This window comes from Scyliorhinus torazame, chromosome 3 (genome assembly GCF_047496885.1).
Source record: "Scyliorhinus torazame isolate Kashiwa2021f chromosome 3, sScyTor2.1, whole genome shotgun sequence".
NCBI classification, from domain to species: Eukaryota; Metazoa; Chordata; class Chondrichthyes; order Carcharhiniformes; family Scyliorhinidae; genus Scyliorhinus; species Scyliorhinus torazame.
Genome location: NC_092709.1, coordinates 190,817,640 through 190,841,293, shown reverse-complemented (window position 1 = coordinate 190,841,293; position 23,654 = coordinate 190,817,640). Strand labels below are relative to the sequence as shown.

At 44.4% G+C, this 23,654-nt stretch overlaps 1 protein-coding gene across 2 annotated transcripts in view; it reads right to left on the bottom strand.

Moving 5' to 3' along the window:
* slc30a9 (solute carrier family 30 member 9) overlaps positions 1–23,654 on the bottom strand; it is a 201,548-nt gene that overhangs the window by 120,704 nt on the left and 57,190 nt on the right. For both annotated transcript variants that reach the window (XM_072496665.1, XM_072496666.1), the window contains 4 exons: positions 18,642–18,824; positions 10,891–10,944; positions 6,046–6,145; positions 4,428–4,520 (listed from right to left, as the gene is read on the bottom strand). In XM_072496665.1, the coding sequence (XP_072352766.1) occupies positions 4,428–4,520; positions 6,046–6,145; positions 10,891–10,944; positions 18,642–18,824 (430 nt within the window). The remainder of the gene's footprint in view (positions 1–4,427; positions 4,521–6,045; positions 6,146–10,890; positions 10,945–18,641; positions 18,825–23,654) is intronic.

Sequence of the window (23,654 nt, the reverse complement as noted above, 5' to 3'; positions counted from 1 at the left end):
TGATTTAGTACAAAGTCTGCATGTTCTTTGTAGCAACACTATAACCGTAATAATATTAATTTAAACAAACAAAGAACATCACACCTTGCTGAGCTGTTGTAGCGCATCTTCTTGATGATACACATTGCATCACTTTTTTTAAAAATGTAGAGTACCCAATTAAGGGGCAATTTTACGTGGCCAATCCACCTAGCTTTCACATTTTTGGGTTGTGGGGGCGAAACCCATCCAAACACGGGGAGAATGTGCAAACTCCACACGGACAGTGACCCAGGGCAGGATCGAACCTGGGACCTCGGCGCCGTGAGGCCTACACATTGCATCACTGCATGTGAATGTTAGAAGCAGGGAATGTTTAAGCTGGTGGATGGCATGATCAGGTGGGCTGAATGGTGTTGACCTGAGAGTTGTTGAACTGCACTCATCCAGGAAATTGGAGAGTGCTTCATCACTCTTTGGACTTGTGCCTTGTGTATGGTGGACATGCTTTGGGGAATAAAAAGACAAGATACTCACCAAAGAACTCTCAGCCTCTGACCTGCTCCAGTAGCCATTGTATTTATATAGCTGGCCCAATTAGATTTCTAGTCAATGGCAATTCCTAGGAAGTTGATGGTGGGGGGGGTTCATCAATGGTAATGCCATTGAATGTCAAGAGATGATAGTTTTGGGTGTGGTCATTGCCTGGCACTTGTTTGGAGTGAATGTTATTTGTCACTTGCCAGTCCCAGCTCAATTATTCTCCAGCTTTAGCTGCATTTGGACACAGACTGTTACAGTATCTGAGGAGTTGCAAATATACCTGAATACTGTAGAATCAACGAAAATCCTCACTTCAACCTTATGACAGAGGGAAGGCCACTAATGATGCACCTAAAGATATTTAATCTAGAGGGGCAGCAAAGCAGCGCAGTGGCTAGCACTACTGCCTCACGGCACCGGGGTCCCAGGTTCTATCCTGGCTCTGGGCCACTGTCCATGTGGAGTTTGCACATTCTCCCCGTGTTTGCGTGGGTTTCGCCCCCACAACCCAAAGATGTGCAGGTCAGGTGGATTGGCCACGTTAAATTGCCCCTCAATTGGAAAAAATGAATTGGGTACTCTAAATTTATCAACAAAAATATATAGTTAATCTAGGGTTCTATCCTGAGGAACTCCTGCAACGATGTCCTGGTGCTAAGATGATTGGCAACTCATAACCACAGCTATCTTCCTTTGTGCTAGGCACAACTCCAACTAAGTGAAAAAGAGTTTTCCTCAATTCAGTGTGGCTAGGTGCAGTTAGTTTTGGAGCACAAACTTTCAGTACATTAGCTGGGTTGTTGTCAGGACCCATAACCTTTGCTGTATCAGGTATGCTAGCTGTTTAGATACCAATGGAGCGAATTGAATTGGCATAATCGGCTTAACATACTTCTCACCTGCATCGATTTTTATTGGGCCCACAAACCCTTTTACAAATCTCTCTTAATATAGTCATTAATCTCCATAACATACTACAATTAAGGCATCAAAAGCTAAAAACACGAATCTATCATAATTTTGAACATTAAATTTTAAAACAACAATTAACTTGTTGTTTTTTTTAAAGCAAAGCATGTTGATTTGGGAATGTTTTACCTGGCAATGTGGCTGGAGTTACTATTGAATCGGTTTCAAAAGGAATTGAATACCTGAAGGGGAAAAAATGTAAAACTACGGAAAACAAGCAGGAAAATGGGATTACTTGGCTTGTTCCCAGAAATCCAAATAGGTTACATCCACGGATCTAACTCTACAACTTTCAGTTCCTCAAAGAATTCAGTAGATTAATCAGACGTAATCTACTCTTCACAAATCCATGCTAAATTGCTTTCTCGCCCAAGTGCACTGTCACTCTAGTCCTAATGACGGATTCCATAAATCTTCCACAATTAACTGGCAAATCAGTAGTTACCATTTTTCTTCCCACCTCCTTGAATAAGAGTGACATTGGTATTTTTTTTTCCAAGTGCAAAGACATCATTCCCAAATCTAGAAACCTTTGGAAAATTATGGTTAACGCATCTGTAACGTCCTCACCTATTTCTTTTAATACTTTGGGGTGGAAACCATCAGATCCTGGAGTATATCTTAAGTGTCATAATTTTCTCATTACCATTTAATAATTCATATTAAATCCACCAAGTTCCTCCCCTTGGCTTAATTTTAGGTTCCCTTGAACCGCTGGTATTTTGTTCTCCACTGTGAAAATAGATACAAAGTACTCAATTTAACAATCTACCATTTCTTCATTGTCCATTTTGTTTCACCTGCATTGATCTTTATTGGGCCCACATTTCCCTTTATAACTCTTTATTTTAATACACTTATGGCTGAAAGTCATTCCTTAAACTTTCTCTGTATTCTTCTGTTGTCTTTTATAGCTCTCCATTTCAGATGGATGTCATTTTACCTTGCATTTTTAAAGAAAAAAAATCTGTGTTTTTATGTTTTTAGCTTGATGACTGACTCGATTGTTAATTATAATCACTTAACTACAGAAATGTGATAAGTCTGTTTTGTATACCAGATACTTTGAATACTTTCCTACAATACTTTTGTAGGTTTATCCAAAGGTTCAGCCCAAACTACTGTGGTCAATTAATTTCCCATACCATCAAAGTTTGCCTTATTTTAATTTAAAACGTTGCTTTATAACCCTCCCTTATCTCTCTCGCCCAATAACAAATCCAAAGTGTTTACAGCACAGAAACAATGCTTGATTAAATCTGTTGGATTAAATGACGTGTTCTTGCACCATACAAGCCTCCTCCTATCCCTCTGCATCTAACCCCATCAATACATCGTTCTATTCCTTTTACCTTCATTCACTGGCCTGGATTCTCCTTGAATGCATATCTGCTATTCAACTCAATTACTCTGTGATAACATTCTAGCTGTTGGTAAAAAGTTTCTTCAGAATTTCTTATTGCACTTATTCGTGACTTATGGTTCCTAGTTCTGGTCTCAATTGTTAAATAGAAACCTCTTCTCTACATCTATTTTGTCAAACCCTTTCATAATCTGGAGGACCTTCAGCAGGTCACCCCTCAACGTTCTCCGTTTTGGAGAAAAAGCTCCAGCCTCTTATAAATATGGGAATCTATTGGCTAGTTCGGCACATTACTCATCACTAAATAACAGTCCCAACGCCATTCTAGAAATTCACCGTCTTGATTACTTGAGCTATTCTGTGATATTAAATATCTTGCTTTATATTGTTTTTGCTGTATATTTAATTGCATTCCATATTTATACATCCCGTTAGCTCCGTGGAAACGTCTGCCAAAATGCTGTATTTTCTGCTGTTCCTGCTCACCCATTATGAAATCCCTGAACTGTTTTAATTATGTATCTTTAGTGCTACTTCCACTCCACTCTGCATTTTGCTGTTAATGACTACCATTGTCGCATTCGAAGCTGAATTTATATATCTCCTTATTTTAGATCTCATGCATTTGTGTACAGAATTCTTAATCAGATAACTGTCTCCACTTTTTCTCACTTTTAGACCTATTGTGTAGATTTTCCCCTTCCACTGCTCATTTGGATACAGCAATCATACATGGACTCTAAAATTCTTTCCTTGTCCTGGGTGTTATGTTCTTAGAATTTCTTTAAAAAAATTTAGAGTACCCAATTCTTTTTTTTCCAATTAAGGGGCAATTTAGCGTGGCCAATCCACCTATCCTGCACATCTTTGGGTTGTGGGGGTGAAACCCACGCAGACACGGGGAGAATGTAGAAACTCCACACAGACAGTGACCCAGAGCCGGGATCTAACCTGGGACCTCGGCACCATGAGGCAGCGGTGCTAACCACTGCGCCACCGTGCTGCCCTGTTCTTAGAATTTCTGAGCAGATAACTACACTAAGAATGTGTTCAGAATATGATTGCTATTAAAAATCCATTGGGAAATGCATTACTTTGAATTTTAAACAAAAGAATTATGTTAATTCAGGAAAACTATAAAATAATTGAAATAGTATTATCTTACAGTGGAGTTTAATGTCTGTTATATTACAGCACATGAAGGTATTTAACAGGGAAAGCTAGATTTGTTCTCAACAGTCTGTTAATTTCTGACAACTGCTAGAATGGCATATTAACATGGGTAAAATGGAGAAATAGGAATTATAGAAAGTGTGAGCAGGATAAAGGGAGGAACATCAAAAAAAAAGATATATTCCTTTTCACAGTTAAACTGACATAGTTAACATGGAGTATTGAAGCAACAACACACAAAACCACAGATCAGGAGGCCACACATTCAATTCCCACTGCATTCAGTTTTCAGGCTCAGCAACTTTTTTTCTAGTGCAAAAGGATCTCAAAATCAAGTACACAGAAAGTTAATATATGTTTAAATGTCCTTAATGCAACATTAAAAGTGATTTATACCCACTTAGCTTCTACATCAGATCTTAAGTAGACAGTAAAAGCCTCTGTATCGTCATGAGGACTTCGCCGTCTAATCTTCCTTAATTTCTCCAGGTCACTGCAGGAAAGTGAGAAAGTCAGGTCTTCATTAAAAAGAATTGGAATAGACAGTATTGCAGAACAGCATATTGGAACTACATTTTTAAAAAATCTTTCATGGGATCTTAACATCACTCGTCCCCAAATGCTCTCAAGAAGGTAATGGTGAGCCGCTTTCTTGAACTGCTGCAGTCCATTGGGTGTAGGTACACCACAGTGCTATTAGGGAGTTCTAGAAGTTTGATCCAACAACAGGGAAGGAACAGTGATATCGTTACGAGTCAGGATGGTGTGTGACTAGCAGTGGAACTTGCAGGTGATTGTGTTCCCACACATCTGCTGCCTTTGTCCTTCTAGCTGGTCGAGCTTGCAGGTTTGTAAAGTGCTGAAGGAACCTTGGCGAGTTGGGCGGCACTGTAGCACAGTGGTTAGCGCTGTTGCTTCACAGCGATAGGGACCCGGGTTTGATTCCCAGCTTGGGTTTGTGCAGAGTCTGCACATTCTGCATGGGTTTCCTCCGGGTGCTCCAGTTTCCTCCCACAAGTCTCAATGACGTGCTTGTTAGGTGAATTGGACATACTGAATTCTCCCTCAGTTACCCAAACAGGCGCCGTAGTGTGGTGACTTGGAGATTTTCACAGTAACTTCATTGCAGTGTTAATGCAAGCCCTATTGTGACACTAATAAAGATCATTGCGCATCTTGTAAATGGTAGCTCCATGGGCAGCACGGTAGCACAAGTGATTAGCACTGTGGCTTCACAGCGCCAGGGTCCCAGGTTCGATTCCCCGCTGGGTCACTGTCTGTGCGGAGTTTGCACGTTCTCCCCGTGTCCGCGTGGGTTTCCTCCGGGTGCTCCGGTTTCCTCCCACAGTCCAAAGACGTGCAGGTTAGGTGGATTGGCCATGCTAAATTACCCGTAGTGTCCATAAGGGTTGGGAGGGGTTATTGGGTGGAAGTGAGGGATTAATGTGGGTCGGTGCAGACTCGATGGGCCGAATGGCCTCCTTCTGCACTGTATGTTCTATGTAATCTATGTAATCTATGTACACATTTATACACTTATGCAGTCACATGGAGTGAGACATCAGTCTGGGCCCAAAACCTGAAGCTGAGTGGCAGCAAATCGTTAAATAAAATTAAAAAGTGACATCACCTTCGGACGTGTTGCGTGCTGTAAGCAAACCACAGCATTAGCACTGTGCACTAGGGCATTTCACTTCATAAAGAACAGGCCACGTATATAAGTATGGTGCACACTTGCGTGAAAAAGAATCCCCACTATGAGTGCACTTGAAGAACAAGCTATTAGCACCCATTAAGGTTAGCTGAACATGTGCACCATCTCTAGATAATTCATACTGTGTTCTCAATTCAGTTCTCATTAAGAAGCTCTTTGTACAGCAGAATTCACAATGTGATAATGTGATAATTTCTCTTCTCCATGGAAAGAATAATTAACAAGAATACACATAAGTACATTTAGATGTTTTAATATTTTTAATATCAAGTTAGAAAAACATTGTAGCAATGTTGCTGAATACCTGGGTTTTAAACAGAATTCGTTTAGTGCTCGCATGCCAGTGATGAAATTATTTTGAGTGTACGTGGACCCATAGTCTCTCTTCTTCAGAATAGCTTTAACTGAGAAACATTGGGAAAGAGAATTATCATTCAAACAGTGTTGCTGCCACAAATTTCGATTATTACATTTTCTCTACATAACCCATCAACCATCTGTAACAAATAAATCAGAAACTACCAAAGATCCTTAAAAGCTTAGAACTTTTGTACAATAATAGATCTTGTTATGTAACATTATCTTGCATCAATGCAAAGTATTTTGATCTCATTGATCTCAGTGACACATAACATCTTGCTTCATCCAAGAGTGAAATTATCTGAGTCAATAAATCAAAAGTGAAGCAATCTGAATTAAATTCTGGCAAGTGGCCTTGAAGAGCTGGGCTCATCATTTAGGACATACAATAATGTAACTGAATGAATTTTTTTAGACAGAACTCATTTCAGTACTTGCACAACAGAGATCAAGATCATTCTGAATGGAATTGGACCCACAATTTCTAAAAATTTGAACAACCTATAGATAAGCAGACCTAACATGGTGTGAGTCTTGAGAATGACATTTGTTTTTAAAAATATCAAAGTTATTGAGGGGTCAAAAACAGAATCAATTTGGTTGGAGTTAAGAAACAATTGAAGCGCTATTGCGCTACTTAATGTATTTTAAAGGCCACCAAATACTAGGAAGATGATAGCGCAACAGATTTGACAGAAAATTACCAAGAGCTGCTTGCGCTGGATCGTGATAGAGGAAGACTTTAACTACCCAAATATTAAAAGGGGTAGCAATTGTGAAAGGACAGAATGGGGTGGCCATTTCTTTTGTTCAGGAGAATATTATTAATTAGTTAGGTTTCCTGTCCAATGAGGAAGGAGGCATTGTTGGATCTAGTCCTGGGAAATGAAGCAAGTCAAGGAGCGGCAGTAGGGAAACAGCGGACAGTAATTATAGAATCACAAGGTTAGCTATACAAAAAGGACAAGGAGATATCTAGAATAAAAATAATTAATTTGGGATGGAGGGGGACAGGGAAGAAATAACAGAGTACACAAAACCATGTTCGTATACAAAACCATCATTTTTCTGTAAAGGGTTGGACAAAAAGTCCAGAGTGCCCTGAATTTCAAGGGAAATACAGGATTGGATTTCACTTACATAGAACATAGTGCAAAAGGAGGCCATTCGGCCCATCGAGTCTGCACCGACCCACTTAAGCCCTCACTTCCACCCTATCCCGTAACCCAATAACGCCACCTAATCTTTTTCGACACCAAGGGCAATTTATTATGGCCAATACACCTAACCTGCACGTCTTTGGACTGTGGGAGGAAACCGGATCACCCAGAGGAAACTCACGCAGACATGGGGAGAACGTGCAGACTCCTCACAGACGTGACCCAGCGGGGAGGGACCCTGGCACTGTGACGCCACAGTGCTAGCCCCTTGCGCTACCGTGCTTCATAAGGAACAGGCCAAAAAAGGAAGGCTTATGGCAAATACAGGGAGCTGAAAACAGTGGATGCCTTCAAGGACAGTTAATAACAAAATCAGGAGAGCGAAGAAATAAATAAGCATGAAAAAAACACTGGTGGGCAAAATAAAGGAAAATCCCAAGGTGTTTTACACGTATATTAAGTGATAGAGAACTAGAGAAAAAGAGTCAAGAACCGAAAGTGGCAACCGGTGTGTGGAGCCAAAAGTAGGTGAGGTATTAAATGAGTATTTTGCATCTGTGTTCACTACGGAGAAGCACAATGTAGGTATAGAGACAGGGAGGGAGACGGATATAACTGAACAGATTAGCATTGAAAGGGAGGAGGTATTAGCTGTTTTAGCGGGTTTAAAAGTGGCCATGTGGTAAATGGTGAGGAGGAAAGCCCTACGTTACAGGGCAATACGGGTTGGTCAGATGGGCAGAACAGTAGCAAATGGAATTTAGCCCTGAAAAGTGAGGTGGTGCATTTTTGAAGGACTAACAAGGCAAGGGAATACACAATTAATGGTAGGATGCTAGGAAGTACAGAGGACCAGAGAACCTCAGAGTGCCGGCCCATAGATCCCTGAAGGAAGTAAGGCAGGTAGATAAGGTGCTTAAAAATGCATATGGGATACTTGCCATTATTAGCTGAGGCATAAAATATAAGCGGGTCATCCACAGGGCAGCCAGTGCCACCTGGGAGGAAGTGGCAGCAGCTGTCAGCTTGGAGAGCATGACCACGACGACTGGCATCCAGTGCTGTAAGATGATCCAACAACATCCACCCGTCTCCACAGGTGGGTTGGCACCGGACCACCTCCAACCTCACCCACGGGATTGCTCCCGACACCGCCCACCGTTCCATGCTCATGTCCAACAGTTCCGCCCACGCCATTCCTCACATCCACCCCCCCATACTCTGCACGCCCACATACTCCGCATCCGTCCATACTCCCTATTCTTCCCTCCAGCCATACTCCCCATTCCTTCCCCACCCTGTCATACTGCCCATTCTCTGCACCCCTCCCCATACAGCCCATCTCCCCACCCTCACCCCCCTGTACTCCCAGCACCCCTCTCCCACTTCCTCGATAAACGATGCGCGTGGCTATCAATGTCCCTCCCCCCCCCAGAGAATGCTCGCAGGAGAAGTTGGCTCACAACAGATAGGGGAGGGCCCAGAAGGGCTGCCAGACATCATAGTCCACACTCCCTATGAGGAAGGGCCCTTGGAGGTCATGGGGTGGCAGAGGACAGATCTGTCACCAATGTAGAGACCGGCATACGGCGCGGGGTGAGGGTCCGCCGGCCACCACCCAGATGAACTGTCAAACTGGAGTTGTTAATGAGAAACAGACTGACCCATCCCTCCCACTGACCACATGTCTATTCTCCTGCAGTTCATGAAGCCGACGGCACCAGCCCATCTGGGATGGTCCCCATCCCTGCCAACCATGAGAACCCACAGGAGAGCTCAGAGGATGTCACCGTCGATGCATCATGGCTGTCATCCCCACAGTCCACCAGAATAGAATAGTTCCAGGGATATGGGATTAGAATTATTTGGACAGACTACTGAATGTGAGGCTGTTCTCATTAAAGCAGAGAGGGACAAAAATAGATTTGATAGATGTTTAAAATCATAAAAGGGACAATAGCTGAAAGGTCATTAACCAGTGTGTATAGATTTACGGTGACAGGCAAAAGAATCAAAGGGAACCTGGTTAGAGGTGTAATGTACTGCATAACCAGGGGACGGATGCATAAATGGAGAAAGAACCAAGGAGTGAAACACCTGATTGCTCAATATTTGAACTCATGCTCTCTTGATTATTCTTTCAGTCTCTGGATTATTTGTCAACCGGTGTGTGATAATATAATCAGGGCCTAGTTTTAAGGCTGATTAAATTGGATATCCTAAATTAAAGAATTGGGCACTTTAAATTAAAACCACAGCCCGCTCCAGCAAGAAGCCTGCAGAATCTGAATATCCTGAACTCCGACAGGCTGCCAGGACATGTCTGGAGCAGCCCCTGATAACCCATCAAGTAAATATCGCTCCTACTTGAGATGCATTGGCCTATTGTACACAGTTCCTGATACCCCATGTTGAAAACTTCGACCTCCGAGTAAGACTTTAGACTGAAAATGTAACGGGTAACAACACAGTTAAGTTTATTAAGTTTTACTTGCGCAAGGACAGTGACCACTACAATCAAAAGGTCATAGCCAAGCAGACTCAGCCACACAAAAGGGAAGTACAGATCTTCATACACAAAAAAAAAAATCCCCCACAGGTAGTGACAGCGATAATTTCTGAGCCTTTCTGTTGGCTTAGGCTAAGACAAAGGTATAATTTCGATAAAGGAGAGGTGATCAAATGACATCAATGCATTCTGCGGTAATTCAACAGAGATAGGTATATTAGCAATACAAAAGCGGAGGTGATCGATTGACGTCATCGCCCTCCGTGGTACTGCTATAGGGAAAAGGTGTGTGTGTGTCACAATACAAAGGTGAGGGTGATCTCGTCAGGAAACCAATTAGTTTTTAGGCAGTGTAATCAACCAACAAGGAGCCACTTGTCTGCTGACTGAATTAATGAGGTAGCTGCAGCAATTTCTTTGGGACACTTTGAATCTTTATGTCAGGTATCCCACCATACCCTAGTTGGTCATTTTAGGTTTCCACACCCATCAAGTGATTATCACTCCCACTTAAGATGCATTGGCCTAGTGTCCACAGTTCCTGTTAACCCATCAAGCCAAGCAATCAGTGCTCCTCCTTAGGCGGGCTCAAGTGCCCCATCAACAGGTCATCAACCACACCATTGGGCACTGAGACCCTGCCTCCTGAGATTCCATTGGCCAAAGGCCAAGGGCAGGTGGAAAAGGAGGTGGGTGGTGGCAGGGGGATAAAAATAGGCATTCCGGACATCTAGGAAGCGAAGACTCTGAGTGTGAGGTGACCTTGACCAGACTAGAAGGAAGGAAGGAAGAAAGCAAGCAAGCAGTGAGAATCACCTTCACAAAGAGAAACCAGAGGGATTCAGCAATCTGATCTGATCAGCATACCAAACAACCTTTGCGGGTAGTATAGTCGAATCCTGAGTGTTTCTTGTATATATAGTGGGTAATTTACGGGTCAACTATATTTAATAAAGCATTTTCTCGGTGTCCGTACTTTGTTCTCCTCATAAATAAAGACACCTGGGTAAACTTTGATTAAGGAGCTGGTTGAAGTATCTGAATTGGACAGATAGAACAGGTGGCACTACTGTAACCTTGCATAAACTGTTATTTAATTATTCCACAATAAATTGCTCACCTTTCACTTGGATTTGCTCCAAAGTGGGTTGACTTGACACACTGGGTCCTTGAGCTGTTAAGATAAATTTGGCATGAAATAGGAATATGCAGGTTAAAATATTCATGTTCATAAAATCTGGAGACAGCACATTATTGTTGCACATCATGGTTCAACATGAAAATATCAAATAGCATTGTTAGAGAGGTTGTGATGGATCTCTGTGTCTATTCGGAACCCTGGATGTGCGTTATCCCTTCTTAGTTCCCAAATTACAGAGATTCCAGACTGCGATATTGGTAAAGTTATTTGAAACTTTATTCGTCAGCTTTAGTGTCTACTGGTAAAGTCAATTTTCAAGTACAAAATTTAGGAAGTTCCGACTAGCCCTGCAGCAAGCTAGTCAGATCGATTGTCTTTCGCAGATAGTTGAATTGAATTTAAAATACAATTATAGTTCGTGGTAATTTCTTCAAATCAAGATGCACAGTACAAAACGAAACAAAAGAAAAAAATAGCGATTTGCAAAGCAAGCACGAGAATAGGTTTTAGCGATTAGGTAAGAATGATTCCGGAATGAGTTCTCATCCCGACAACTGATTTTTTTAAGGAGATTACTATCTTTAAAGTGTCACCCTCTTTACAGCTGGGATTGGTTTTAACTAATTTATAATTCAATTAATTCGACCAAGTATCTGTCACATTTAAGAGATAATCGATTTGCTGTAATTTTCCATGATGGTCTGAGCGAAACACATTTCCCACAAGAAATTATCACTATGGGCTGACTAACCGTTACCATCGAAACGGAACTGGGATGTCAGCCCAGTTTTCCACAACACAAAGGGTCTTTTCTGCTATTTGGCCTTGCACTCAGAACATTCAGTGCAGAAAGAGGCCATTCGGCCCATCGAGTCTGCACCTACCCACTCATGCCCTCACTTCCACCCTATCCCCGTAACCCAATAACCTCTCCTATCCTTTTGTTTGGACACTAAGGGCAATTTAGCATGGCCAATCCACCTAACCTGCATGTCTTTGGACTGTGGGAAGAAACCGGAGCACCCGGAGGAAACCCACGCAGACATGGGGAAAACGTGCAGACAGTGACCCAGCGGGGAATCGAACTTGGGACCCTGGTGCTGTGAAGCCACAGTGCTAGCCACTTGTGCTACCTTCTCGCTACTGCCACTCGCTAGCAGTCTTCAAACAATTTGCAAAATGTGAACATTGTGTCTTATCTGATTAATTCCCAGCTAGTCAGGTTTTTCTCACTCTCATGGTTAATATATTGATTTAGTTAATTACTCTTAAGAATTTAAGGATTTTTCCAACTGGGATTTCTTCATTAAACCTTTTATCTATCTCATCTATAGCTAATCAGAAAATCTGATTGATATCAGGTTGCTAATAGAAATCCAGGAACTAATGTCAAACTAGCTTGCTAATTAGGAATGACTGAAAGCTTAATCAAAAAATGGTTTTGAGAATGTTGGAAAGAGCAGAGTAAATAGACAAAGGGAATTAAGGGAGAGTTATCCTGGGGAATCAATGGTTACGCAATGAAAGAGGTTGCAAAGTAGTTAAGATTCCAAATGGTGAAAGAGGATGCAAGATTAGAATAGTTGCAGAATAGCGTGCAGCAGTGAGTCAATGGAGGAATATGAAGGTGAAGATAAGAATTTTAAATTTAAGACTTCCGGTGGCAACCATAGAGTAGCAGTTGCATATTTGGTGGCTCCGACTCGGTGGCATTTTTTAGTACTTTCCCTATCCAAAGGGCAAAGTTTTTGGCTGGAAAGAGGTGGAGGAGTACCTCGAGAAGGTGTAACTCCTCTGGGGTTGCTGGTGGATGGATCCACGAACTAGGAGCATGGCAAGAAGAAAAAAGCTGTTGGAACAGGAGAATCTTCGTGGTGCGCCACAGGTTAAGATGGCAGAGGGCAAAGGGGCTGTTCTGCCCACCCAGTGGTCAACGGAGCAGTTACTGGAGTTTCTGAACGTTACGTTCAGCCAGCAGAGGAAGGAGGCCCTGGAAAACCTGGCCAAAGTGGCGGAGCCGATTAAACCAGGGATCGAGAGAGTCACAGGGCCAGGCAATCCAGAAAGTGGAAGAGGCGGTGAGGAAGCACAAGCAGCTGGCCTCGTTAGTGGCCAAGGTGGGGGTGATGCGGGAAACCCAGAAGAGGCTGATGGTGGAGGAACTAGAGAACTGCTCCAGAAGGTAAAATTTGAGGACTGGAGGGATGCCCGAAGGCATTGAAGGTGTGGAGGCTGGCACGTATGCGGCCCAAATGTTGGAGCAGTTGATGGGAGAGGTCCCTGGAAGTCGACCAAGCGCTCAGGGGATGGGGAGGATGGGGGGGGATTGATGACAAGGGTGTGGCTGATGTGGCGCAACTGGAAAGGGCAACTGTTGATGAGGGCATACAATGAGGCTAGGGAGAGAAGGGAACTCCCTCCTACACTATCACAGGTATCCATATCTTTGATATTGAAAATGGACAAGGATCCGGAGCAGCGTGGGTCGTACCGCCCAATATCGCTATTGAATGTAGACGCCAAGTTGCTGGAGAAGGTGTTGGTTTCACGAATTGAGGGCTGCATCTCGGGGGTGATAGGCAAAGACCAAACGAGGTTCATGAAAGGGAAACAGCTGTCAGTGAATGTGAGGAGGCTGCGCAAAATAATTATGATGCCTCCGAAGGGGCAGGAGGTGGAGGTGGTAATGGCAATGGACGCAGAGAAGGCTTTTGTCCAGATGGAGTGGGAATATTTCTGAGTTGTTGGGGTTGTTTGGGTTTGGGCAGGGGTTTATGGACTGGGTCCTGTTGCTGCATATAAGGCACCGGTTGCAAATGTGCGGACGAACCAGATGAGTTTGGGATATTGCGGGCTGCATCGGGGACAAGCCAGGGGTGCCCGCTCTCCCCGTTGCTCTTTGCCAGTAGGCAATGGCGCTTCGAGCATTGAGGGATTGGAAAGGGATTGTGCGGGAGGGCATCAAGCACAGGGTTTCAATGTACAACAACCTATTATACATTTCGGACCCATTGGGTGACATTGGGGGCATTATGGGGATTTTGGAGGACACTGACCGGGTCTCCGGTACAAGTTGAACATGGGAAAGAAAGAGATGTTCCCGATTGAGACCAGAGGGCAGGAGAGGAGGTTAGGAGAGCTGCCATTTAAGGTAGTGGGGGCGTGTTTTAGATATCTGGGCATTCAGAGGGCGCTGGGTTGAGCGCAGGTGCACCAGTTAAGCTTGACTTGGCTCGTGGAGCAGATCAAGGGGGACTTCCAAGAGGTGGAATATACTACCATTGTCGCTGGCGGGACGGGTACGAACAGTAAAGATGAGGGTGCTGCCAAAGGTTCCTGTTCGTATTTCAGAGCCTCCCGGACTTTGTCCCGAAGTCGTTCTTTAAAAAGGTTACTGCGCTGATCTCTGGGTTTGTTTGGGCAGGGAAGAGCTTGTGGGTCAAGAGGGCTCTTTTGAAGCAGGGGAAATCACTGAATGTCTTTAAGACAGAGATAGCTAGGTTCTTGATTAATAAGGGGATCAGGGGTTACGGGGAGAAGGCAGGAGAATAGGGATGGGAAAATATCAGCCATGATTGAAAGGCGGAGCAGACTCAATGGGCCGAGTGGCCTAATTCCGCTCCTATGTCTTACGGTCTTACAGAAGGGCATTGCCGAATATAATGAGCTACTACTGGGTGACGAACATTGCCATGGTTAGGAAATGGGTAGTGGGGGAAGGGGTCGGCGTGGAAACAGCTTCTTGTAAGGTAACAAGCTTAACGGCATTGTTAACAGCCCCGCTGCGGTTCTCGTCGGCCAGGCTTTCTGTAAGCCCACTGGTGGTGTTGGCCTCGAGGGTGTGGGGGCAGCGGAGGCAACATTTGGGACTGGAGGTTGCCTCAGTGTGGGCACCGATTTGAGACATAGGTTTGCAGCGGGGGGCTGGATGCGAGGTTTGGGAACGGTGGCAGGCAAGGATTGAGCGATTCGGCGACCTGTTTGTACGGGGCAGTTTAACAAAATTGGAAGACCTGGACGAAGAGTATGAGCTGCCCAAGGGGAACGGTTTCAGATACCTGCAGGTTTGTGATTTTGTGAGAGAGGTGCTGTCATTTCCTGGGTTACCGTACTTGGGCTTGCAAGATAAGGTGCTGTCGAAGGTGGAGTTAGGGGAGGGGAAAGCAGCTGATGGATTGGGAGGGGGCCCTGGTGGGGGATATAAAGCGTTGGAAAGAGGAGCTGGGTGGGGAAGTGGAGGCCAGGACATGGGCTGAGGCCCTGCAGAGGGCGTGCGAGACTAAGCCTCATTCAGTTTAAAAGTAATTCATAGGGCACAAATGACTTTAGCACAGATGAGTAGTTTTTGAGGGGGTAGAGGATAGGTGTAGGCGGTGCGCCACGAATCACGTCCACATGCTTTGGGCATGTCCAAAGCTGAAGGGGTTCTGGCAGGGGTTTGCAACGTAATGTCCAAGGTGCTGGGGGTAAAGGTGTCCTTGAGTGCAGAGGTAACGATATTCAGCGTGTCGGAAAACCCGGGAAGTCCTAGGGCCGAGAGAGGCCGATGTCTTAGCCTTTGCCTCCTTGATAGCCCGGAGATGGCTCTTACTTGGATGGGGGGAGTCAGAGCCACCAAAAGCGGTGGCGTGGGTGGGCAACCTGACATAATTCCTCGAGGCTGGAGAAAGTCAAGTTCGTCTTGAGGGGGTCGGTTGGAGGTGGAAGCCGTTCATTGATTTAAGGAGGATTAAGGATTCAGCATTCGGCAAAATTAAGTGGAATTAAGTCTGGAATTGAAAACTGTGAGCAGGATTTTTCTCTCCCTCCATGGCATGTTCTGCAGCTGCGGAGGATGGGTCACCATTTGCCAGCAGCAGGATTGTCTGTTCTTGCCGTTGGCAATGGAGTTTCCCATTGAATGCACTTCTCGCTGCCACAAAACCTGCAGCAGGGATGTGCCGTCGACAGGCCAGAAAATCCCACTCTATAAACGAGGAGGAAAAGTCAATCCTAGAATTTGTGACAATCAAACTATTTAATGGGGTTCAACTGTCAATTTAAGAAACTTGCAAAAATATTTCTCAGGCCTTTTTTAAGAGAGTAGGCAGGAGTATTATGGGGATTGTGTGGGCGAATAAGACCCCGAGAGTAAGGAGAGGGTTCCTGGAACGCAGTAGGGACCGAGGAGGGTTCGCGCTGCCAAACCTGGGGAGCTACTACTGGCAGCAAATGTGGCGATGATCCGCAAGTGGGTTATGGAGGGTGAGGGAGCGGCATGGAAGAGGATGGAGATGGCGTCCTGTAAAGGAACGAGCCTGGGGGCGTTGGTGACGGCACTGCTGCCGCTCTCGCCGACAAAGTATACCACGAGCCCGGTGGTGGCGGCAACGCTAAGAATCTGGGACCAGTGGAGACGGCACTGGGGTGCAATGGGAGCATCGGTGTGGTCCCCGATCAGGGGTAACCACCGGTTTGTCCCGGGGAAGATGGACGGGGGGTTCCAGAGCTGGCATCGGGCGGGGATTGGAAGAATGGGGGACCTGTTCATCGACGGGACGTTTGCGAGCCTAGGGGCACTGGAGGAGAAGTTAGAGTTACCCCCGGGAAATGTCTTTAGATATATGCAGGTGAGGGCTTTTGTGAGGCGACAGGTGAGGGAATTCCCATTGCTCCTGGCACAAGAAGTTCAAGATAGGGTGATCTCGGGTGTATGGGTCGGGGAGGGCAAGGTGTCGGAAATACACCAGGAGTTGAAAGAGGGGGAAGCGCTGGTAGATGAGTTGAAGGGTAAATGGGAGGAGGAGCAGGGGGAGGAGATCAAGGAAGGTCTGTGGGCTGATGCCCTAGGTAGGGTTAATTCCTCCTCCTTGTGTGCCAGGCTCAGCCTGATACAATTTAAGGTGGTCCACAGAGAGCACTTGACGGGGGCGAGGTTGAGTAGGTTCTTTGGGGTGGAGGACAGATGTGGAAGGTGCTCAGGGAGCCCGGCGAACCATGTCCATATGTTTTGGTCATGCCCGGCACTGGAGGGGTTCGGGAGAGGAGTGGCGGGAGCAATATCTCAGGTGGTGAAAGTCCGGGTCAAACCAAGCTGGGGGCTAGCAATATTCGGAGTAGTGGACGAACCGGGAGTGCAGGAGGCGAAAGAGGCCAGCATTCTGGCCTTTGCGTCCCTAGTAGCCTGGCGAAGGATCTTGCTAATGTGGAAGGAGGCGAAGCCCCCCAGCCTGGAGGCCTGGATAAATGATATGGCTGGGTTCATAAAGTTGGAGAGGATTAAGTTCGCCTTGAGAGGGTCAACGCAGGGGTTCTACGGTGGTGGCAACCGTTCCTAGACTATCTCACGGATCGTTAGAGGAAGGTCGGTCAGCAGCAGCAGCAACGTTTGGGGGGGGGGAGGGGGGGGGAGAAGAGACTGCCTGGGAGGGTGGATGAGCAAGACATAACATGAAGGGTTGGGGAAACTGGCACGTACGGGTGAGGGCCAGTGTACAAAGCTGTGTAAATATATCATTTTGCCATGTATATATCTTGCTCTGCACGATTTCTCGTTTGTTTTTTTGTTACGAGGGGGGGTTATTGTTTGTAAGGGAGAAAAATGGTGTTAAAAAACTTTAATAAATATATTTTTTTTTAAATATATATATATATATATATATATATATATATCTCTCACAAAACGTATTTTCTCCCAAGTGTTGGGCACCTACTGTTATAAGAAGGACATCACAGCTATTGAAAGGCTGTGATTAGAATGCTCTGGAAATGAGGGGTTATATAGTTACGGAGGAAAACCTAAAAAACTGGAGAAATTTCTTATTCATAAAAGATTAGGCCTGGTCGGAATGCTTTTAGTAACCACTGCATAATTGCTTCTTCGGATTGATGATTCAATAACAAGAGGGAAGAGTCTGAGGATTATAACAAATACAAAGTGAGAAGTTAGACATTTCTGTCCCCCCAGAAGATCAGTGAGAAGTGGAATGCTTTATGGTTACAAAGCTTTTAAACAGCCAGTTAGTTGAAAAGGAACAATACAAAGGATAGAAGAAAAATGTTGGGAAATGGGGTACAGTAGTTATCTCCAGTTGAAAAGCCAACACTGGCAGAGAGAATAGAGGCCAGGTGACTTACTCCTGCAACAATTATTTGATTTAGATCATTCATTAAGTTTCTGGTTTACATAACTATAAAAGAAGTAACCACAGATTTGTTGCTGCAGCTATGAATAAAGTTCAACACTAATTTGGACACAATTATAGAAACATAATATTCCTAATCTGCAGGATTTAAGTTTGTTTGTACTTACTCCGGAAAATGATCAAGTAAAAAGTGCTGCACTGCTCATTCTAATAAATTAGCATCATACTTCAATGGATTTAACTGAAGTTAGTACAAACATAAACAAAATGTATAAGCTTCCTTCCCCTGGATTTTTTAAGACTTACATAATGCTACTGGCAGGGATTTTCCAGCCCCGAGATGGGAATCATCCCGGACGGGACAGAAAATTTGACAGACCAGCCAAAGATCTATTTACTTTGGGTGGGAATTTTCAGTTGTGTGGTGGGCAGGACTGGAATATCCCGGCCACTGTCTGGGAGTAGCTCTTTCCAACATCACAAGGAGCTAAATTCAAAAGTATCAGGATAAACAACAAGGGAAATGTGTTGTCAAGTTACAAATGGTACTGGTTGGTGGCCAATCTCTCGTCTCCAACAAATTGCAATATAGAAGTGTGATTTTACCAGATCTTTTGGGATTTTGGGTCTCCATCCCCAAGGAAGCAGAGGTACTGCTGGCACCATACTCATAAGTGCCATCTTTTTTGCCATTTGAGGAGTATAAACGCAGTTGAATGCCGGAGCTGATGGGTAGATTTGATCGCATACTGTGCCAGAGACTTTGGTTGGTCACAGTGCTCTTGAAGACTGAAAACAAAGAATATGAAAATACCCATATAATTAATTTTCAACTCAGATGTTGAATTTTCACTTTACAAGCATATTTGGCCAAAAACACTTTCCAAGAGATTATTGAACACATTTTAACAATGGTAGTCACAGTTCACAAATCTGTAATGCAAAGATTTAAAATTGCAATTCACTTATTTGTGAATACATAGAAAATGGCATACAGGGGCAGCACGTGGCGCAGTGGTTAGCACTGGGACTGCAGCGCTGAGGACCCGGGTTCGAATTCCGGCCCTGGGTCACTGTCCGTGTGGAGTTTGCACATTCTCCCCGTCTCTGCATGAGTTTCATCCCCATAACCCAAAGATGTGCAGGTTAGGTTGATTGGCTACACTAAATTGCCCCTTAATTTGAAAAAAATAATATTTCGATACTCTAAATTTATATTTTAAAAAAAGAAAATGACATACAGAAGTAAATATTCTTCAGAATTTCTCAGCATGTTTAATTTATACTTCCAAAAGTAAATTGCAATATATTAATGTGCTCTAATTTTAACTTATTTGAGAAGCACCTTTGATTGTGCCAGATGTAAAAATATTTAACAAATAATTTAATTGAGATTTCCATTGCTTCACAGATCCATCTCCGACACTTCGCTTCCGTTGTAGACTCAATTACAAGGGTGAAGAGGTTCAAGGTGACATATACAGGGAAGATATTTCACACAGAGGGTGGTGGGTGCCTGGAACATGTTGCCAGTGGAGGTGGTGGAGACAGGCACAGTAACAACGTTTTAAGATGTATCTTGATAGACACATGAACAGGCGGGGAATGGAGGGATACAGATCTTTTGGTCAATAAGTAGTAGGTGTAAATGAGAAATTTGGATCAGCGCAGGCTCGGTGGGCCGAAGGGCCTGTAATGTTCTTTGTTCTTGTTCCTTCACCTATTTCAATTTCTGGTGATAGACTGTCCACTAATATCCATTACAAACACACTAACTCCCACAGCTACCTCGACTACAGCTCTTCACACACCACATCCTGTAAGGACTCTATCCCATTCTCCGAGTTCCTTTGCCCCCGTTGCATCTGTGCTGATGATACCACTTTCCAAAACGGTACTGCTGACGTCTTCATTCTTCTTTAATCATGGTTTCTCACCCACCGCCGTCGACTCCTCCAACACCTCACTCTCTTCCCACGGCACCTTCCCATGCAATCGCAGAAGGTGCATCACCTGCCCCTTTACCTCCTCCCTGCTCACCATCTCAGGCCCTAAACACACTTCCAACGGCAGCACGGTGGCTCAGTGGTTAGCACTGCAGTCTCAAGGCGTCGAGGTCCCAGGTTCGATCCCGACTCTGGGTCACTGTCCGTGTGGAGTTTGCACATTCTCCCCATGTTGGCATGGGTTTCGCCCCCACAACACAAAGATGTGCAATGCAGGTGGATTGAACACGCTAAATTGCCCCCCAATTGGAAAAAATGAATTGGGTACACTAAATTTATATATTTTTTTTAATAATTAAAAAATAAACACTCTTTCAAGTGAGGCAGCACTTCACGTGCACCGACTTCAGTCTGGTCTATTGAATTTGATGCTCCCAATGCAGTCAATTCTACATTGGAGAGACTAAACGCAGACTGAGTGACCGCTTTGCGGAACACCTTCAATCCATCCGGAAGCAGGACCCACATCTTCCTGTCGTTTGCCATTTCAACTCACCATCCTGCTCTCATATCTACTTGTCCGTTCTTGGCCTGCTGCAATGTTCCAATGAAGCCAAACGCAAATTGGAGGAACAGCACCTTATCTTCCGTTTAGGTACTGTTGCTAATCTTAGCCTTGGTTTAATTGCTCTTGTTCTATCACCTTTGCTCTTGAGTCGCCAGGTATCTTTCTGATACCGCCACGTGGTTCAAGTCCGAGTAATGATCAATAATCCAACACACCGCTTAGTAAGAGTTAAATCAACGCACATTTATTATATACAGTAATCAATACTTATACATTAATTCTACTTCTAAGCTACTTCCTACAACTAACAGGCCAATACTTAACTTTGGAAATGGCCCACCAGGTCAGGGAAACAAATGGCCTTTCGTATGGTTCTGAGCCTGCGGGATTCAAAGCTGGTACAGGTCGATAGCCAGGAGCGCCTATCTCGTAGCGAGCATTGAAGTAAGACTTACGATTTTAGCGGCTGTTGCAGAAGGGTCTCAAAGGATGGAGAGAGGAGAAGGGGTGAAGAAGGGTCGATTTGAACTTGGACTCTATTCTTATAGTCCCCAGGGGCTTCCCGCCTTTCGGGGCGGACCCTGTACCTGGTTCCAAGTGATTGGACTTCGTCCCAATCACTTGGTTCGATATTCTCCAATGCTGGAGCGATTCCTTGATCGATGGGCGGTTTTGGGGTGGTCGTTCACCTCTCTTTGTGTAGGCGCCTGCTGGCGCCGAAAAGTCTGGGTTGGCTTTGTGTGTCAAATTTGTTGCACATTGTTCCCGGGGATTGCTAATTAATATTCAGATGGTTGGTGTTTTGTGATGCTGATGGCTGCAGGTATCGATTCTGTCTGGCCTCCCCAGAGGCGAATACACAGTTTTACCTGCAGCTGCCTGTTTGAGTCCTGTTGGCTGATTTTCCCATCAGCCTCTTCCGTTTGCCATTTTAAATCGGGGTTTGGCCAGTCTAATCGGAAGTTAGCCATTTTAAAGGCTACAGTACGTTACAGCCTTCTGGACTTAACAGAGTTCAACAACTTCAGACTGTGAACTCTCTCCTCCACCTTCACCCCATTTTTATTTCTATCAATTTATTTTCATTTCTTCCATTGATCTGTTTTTCTCCTCACCATTGTTCCCCCTCCCCCCACTCCACTTCGGACATATGTTCCTAGATGCCCTTTGACACACTGCTTACCATTGTTCTGCCATTCATACATTCCAATCTCTATGTGCCACTATCAGCACCCTTCTTAGTCTTAATTACCCCCATTTTTGTTCCTTTTGTCTTCGGTCTACAACATTTTTGTCAATCTCAACCGATCGTTGATCCCCTATCTAGCCTCACCATTCCATGCCCCCCCCCCAAACTACAATATAAATCTGACCCCATTTTCTGCAGCTTTGACAAAGTCACCAGACTCAAAATGTTAGCTCCCTTTTCTCTCCACAGATGCTGTCAGACCTGCTGAGATTGTCCAGTATTTTCTGTTTTTGTTGCATAATATGAAATGCAGTTTTCAGTCTCCAACTGTGGACTACAATACCCAGAGTGCATCATAACAAATCAAGTTATTGTTTTGTAGCCAGAAAGAGTTTTGTAAGTAAAACTTGAGTTAACAGTACTTCTAGAATGAAATTCTGTTGTTGAGCATTAATGGCCTTGGCTACAGGGGGTAATGTTTTATGAGGTATATTCATTTTGATTGAGAAATACAAATTGTTTATTTTGAAGAACATCTCTATTCTATCCACAAGTGTGATTCAGGTTCCCTGTGGCTTGCCGATCCAACTTCACAGCTTCGATTAACCTCCCACATGAGACTGTAGATTGCAGGATGGTCAATAGACATAGATACCAGGGAATGTTGGTGTTATTGGAAAGACTCACATGTTTTGTTCATCACTAATTGCCATGGTAGTGGATTTTGTTTTTGAACAGCTGGGAGCTGGTGTCCGGGTGCAATGCTTAGATTGCAGCCAAGCAGCCAGTAAGATTTTCTTCTCCTAATATTTCTAATGGTTTAACAAAACTGAGTGACTTTTTAGGCAGGCATTGTCAAAGTCAGGGACACGACCCGTGGCAGGTGTCGGGAGGGTCGTGGAGCCGTCCGTCGCGGCGCTCCCGATTGCGCAAATCCACGCGCAACAGCCGGCTTTTAATAATGCCGGCTGCACGCGGCCTTCAAAATGGCCACGAACATATTTTTTAAAAAGAGGCCACACTGTGCATGCGAGCCCGCTCATTGATGCACATGCTCAGAGTTTTGCGCATGCGCATCGATGAGCGGGGCACGCATGCGCAATGTGACCGCATTTTTTAAAATCTAGTTGCAGCCTTTTTGAAGGCCACAGCAGCCGGCATTGTTAAAAGCCGGCTGCAAAACGTTTGGTGGGGAATGATGTGATTGATTGCTTTAACTTTTAAGTCTCTTACTCCAGAATGGTGAGTGAACCAACGATGGTTTCACCGCAGCTGTAACTTCAACCAAGAGATGTCAATGTTTTTAGTCTTGATTTTTAAACATTCCAAAACAAAGTGCCTGCAGGTCGTATTTGGAAGCTTTATCAATTAATTGATTTTTAAGTGTCTTTTTTTAAACATTTTTAATTGTAATGTTTAGGTGAAATGTGATGAACCTCCAATTTGTAGAGGATGAAAATGTTTTTTCCTGTTAAACTTTATCAAATAAACCCCCCCCCCCCCATCGAACTTGTAAAAAAAAAAAAATCCGGCTGCTGCGGCGGTTGCCCGCGAATTAGCGTAACCGGAGATGCAAAAGATTTTTTTTTAAAATTCTATGTAATCTTCCTGCCTGAAGGGAGGCAGAGAGCAGGTCACGCCCCCTGAACATTGATTGACATCACGTGCTTTGGGCGCGAAGGCGATTCCTCCATTTTGTCAGCAGCAAACAAGGTAAGAGAAAATAGTCGGTCGCGAAGGTCAGCCGGCGTGGGTTGCGAAGGTCGGCCGGGTTGGGTCCCAAAGGTTGGCCAGTTGGTAAAAATGGGTCGCCAGAAAAATGTTTGAAAAACATTGTTTTAGGCCACCACAGAGGAGGGTAGTTATGAATCAGCCAGATGTGGGACAGGAGTCACATAGGCCAGGCTAGGTCAAGG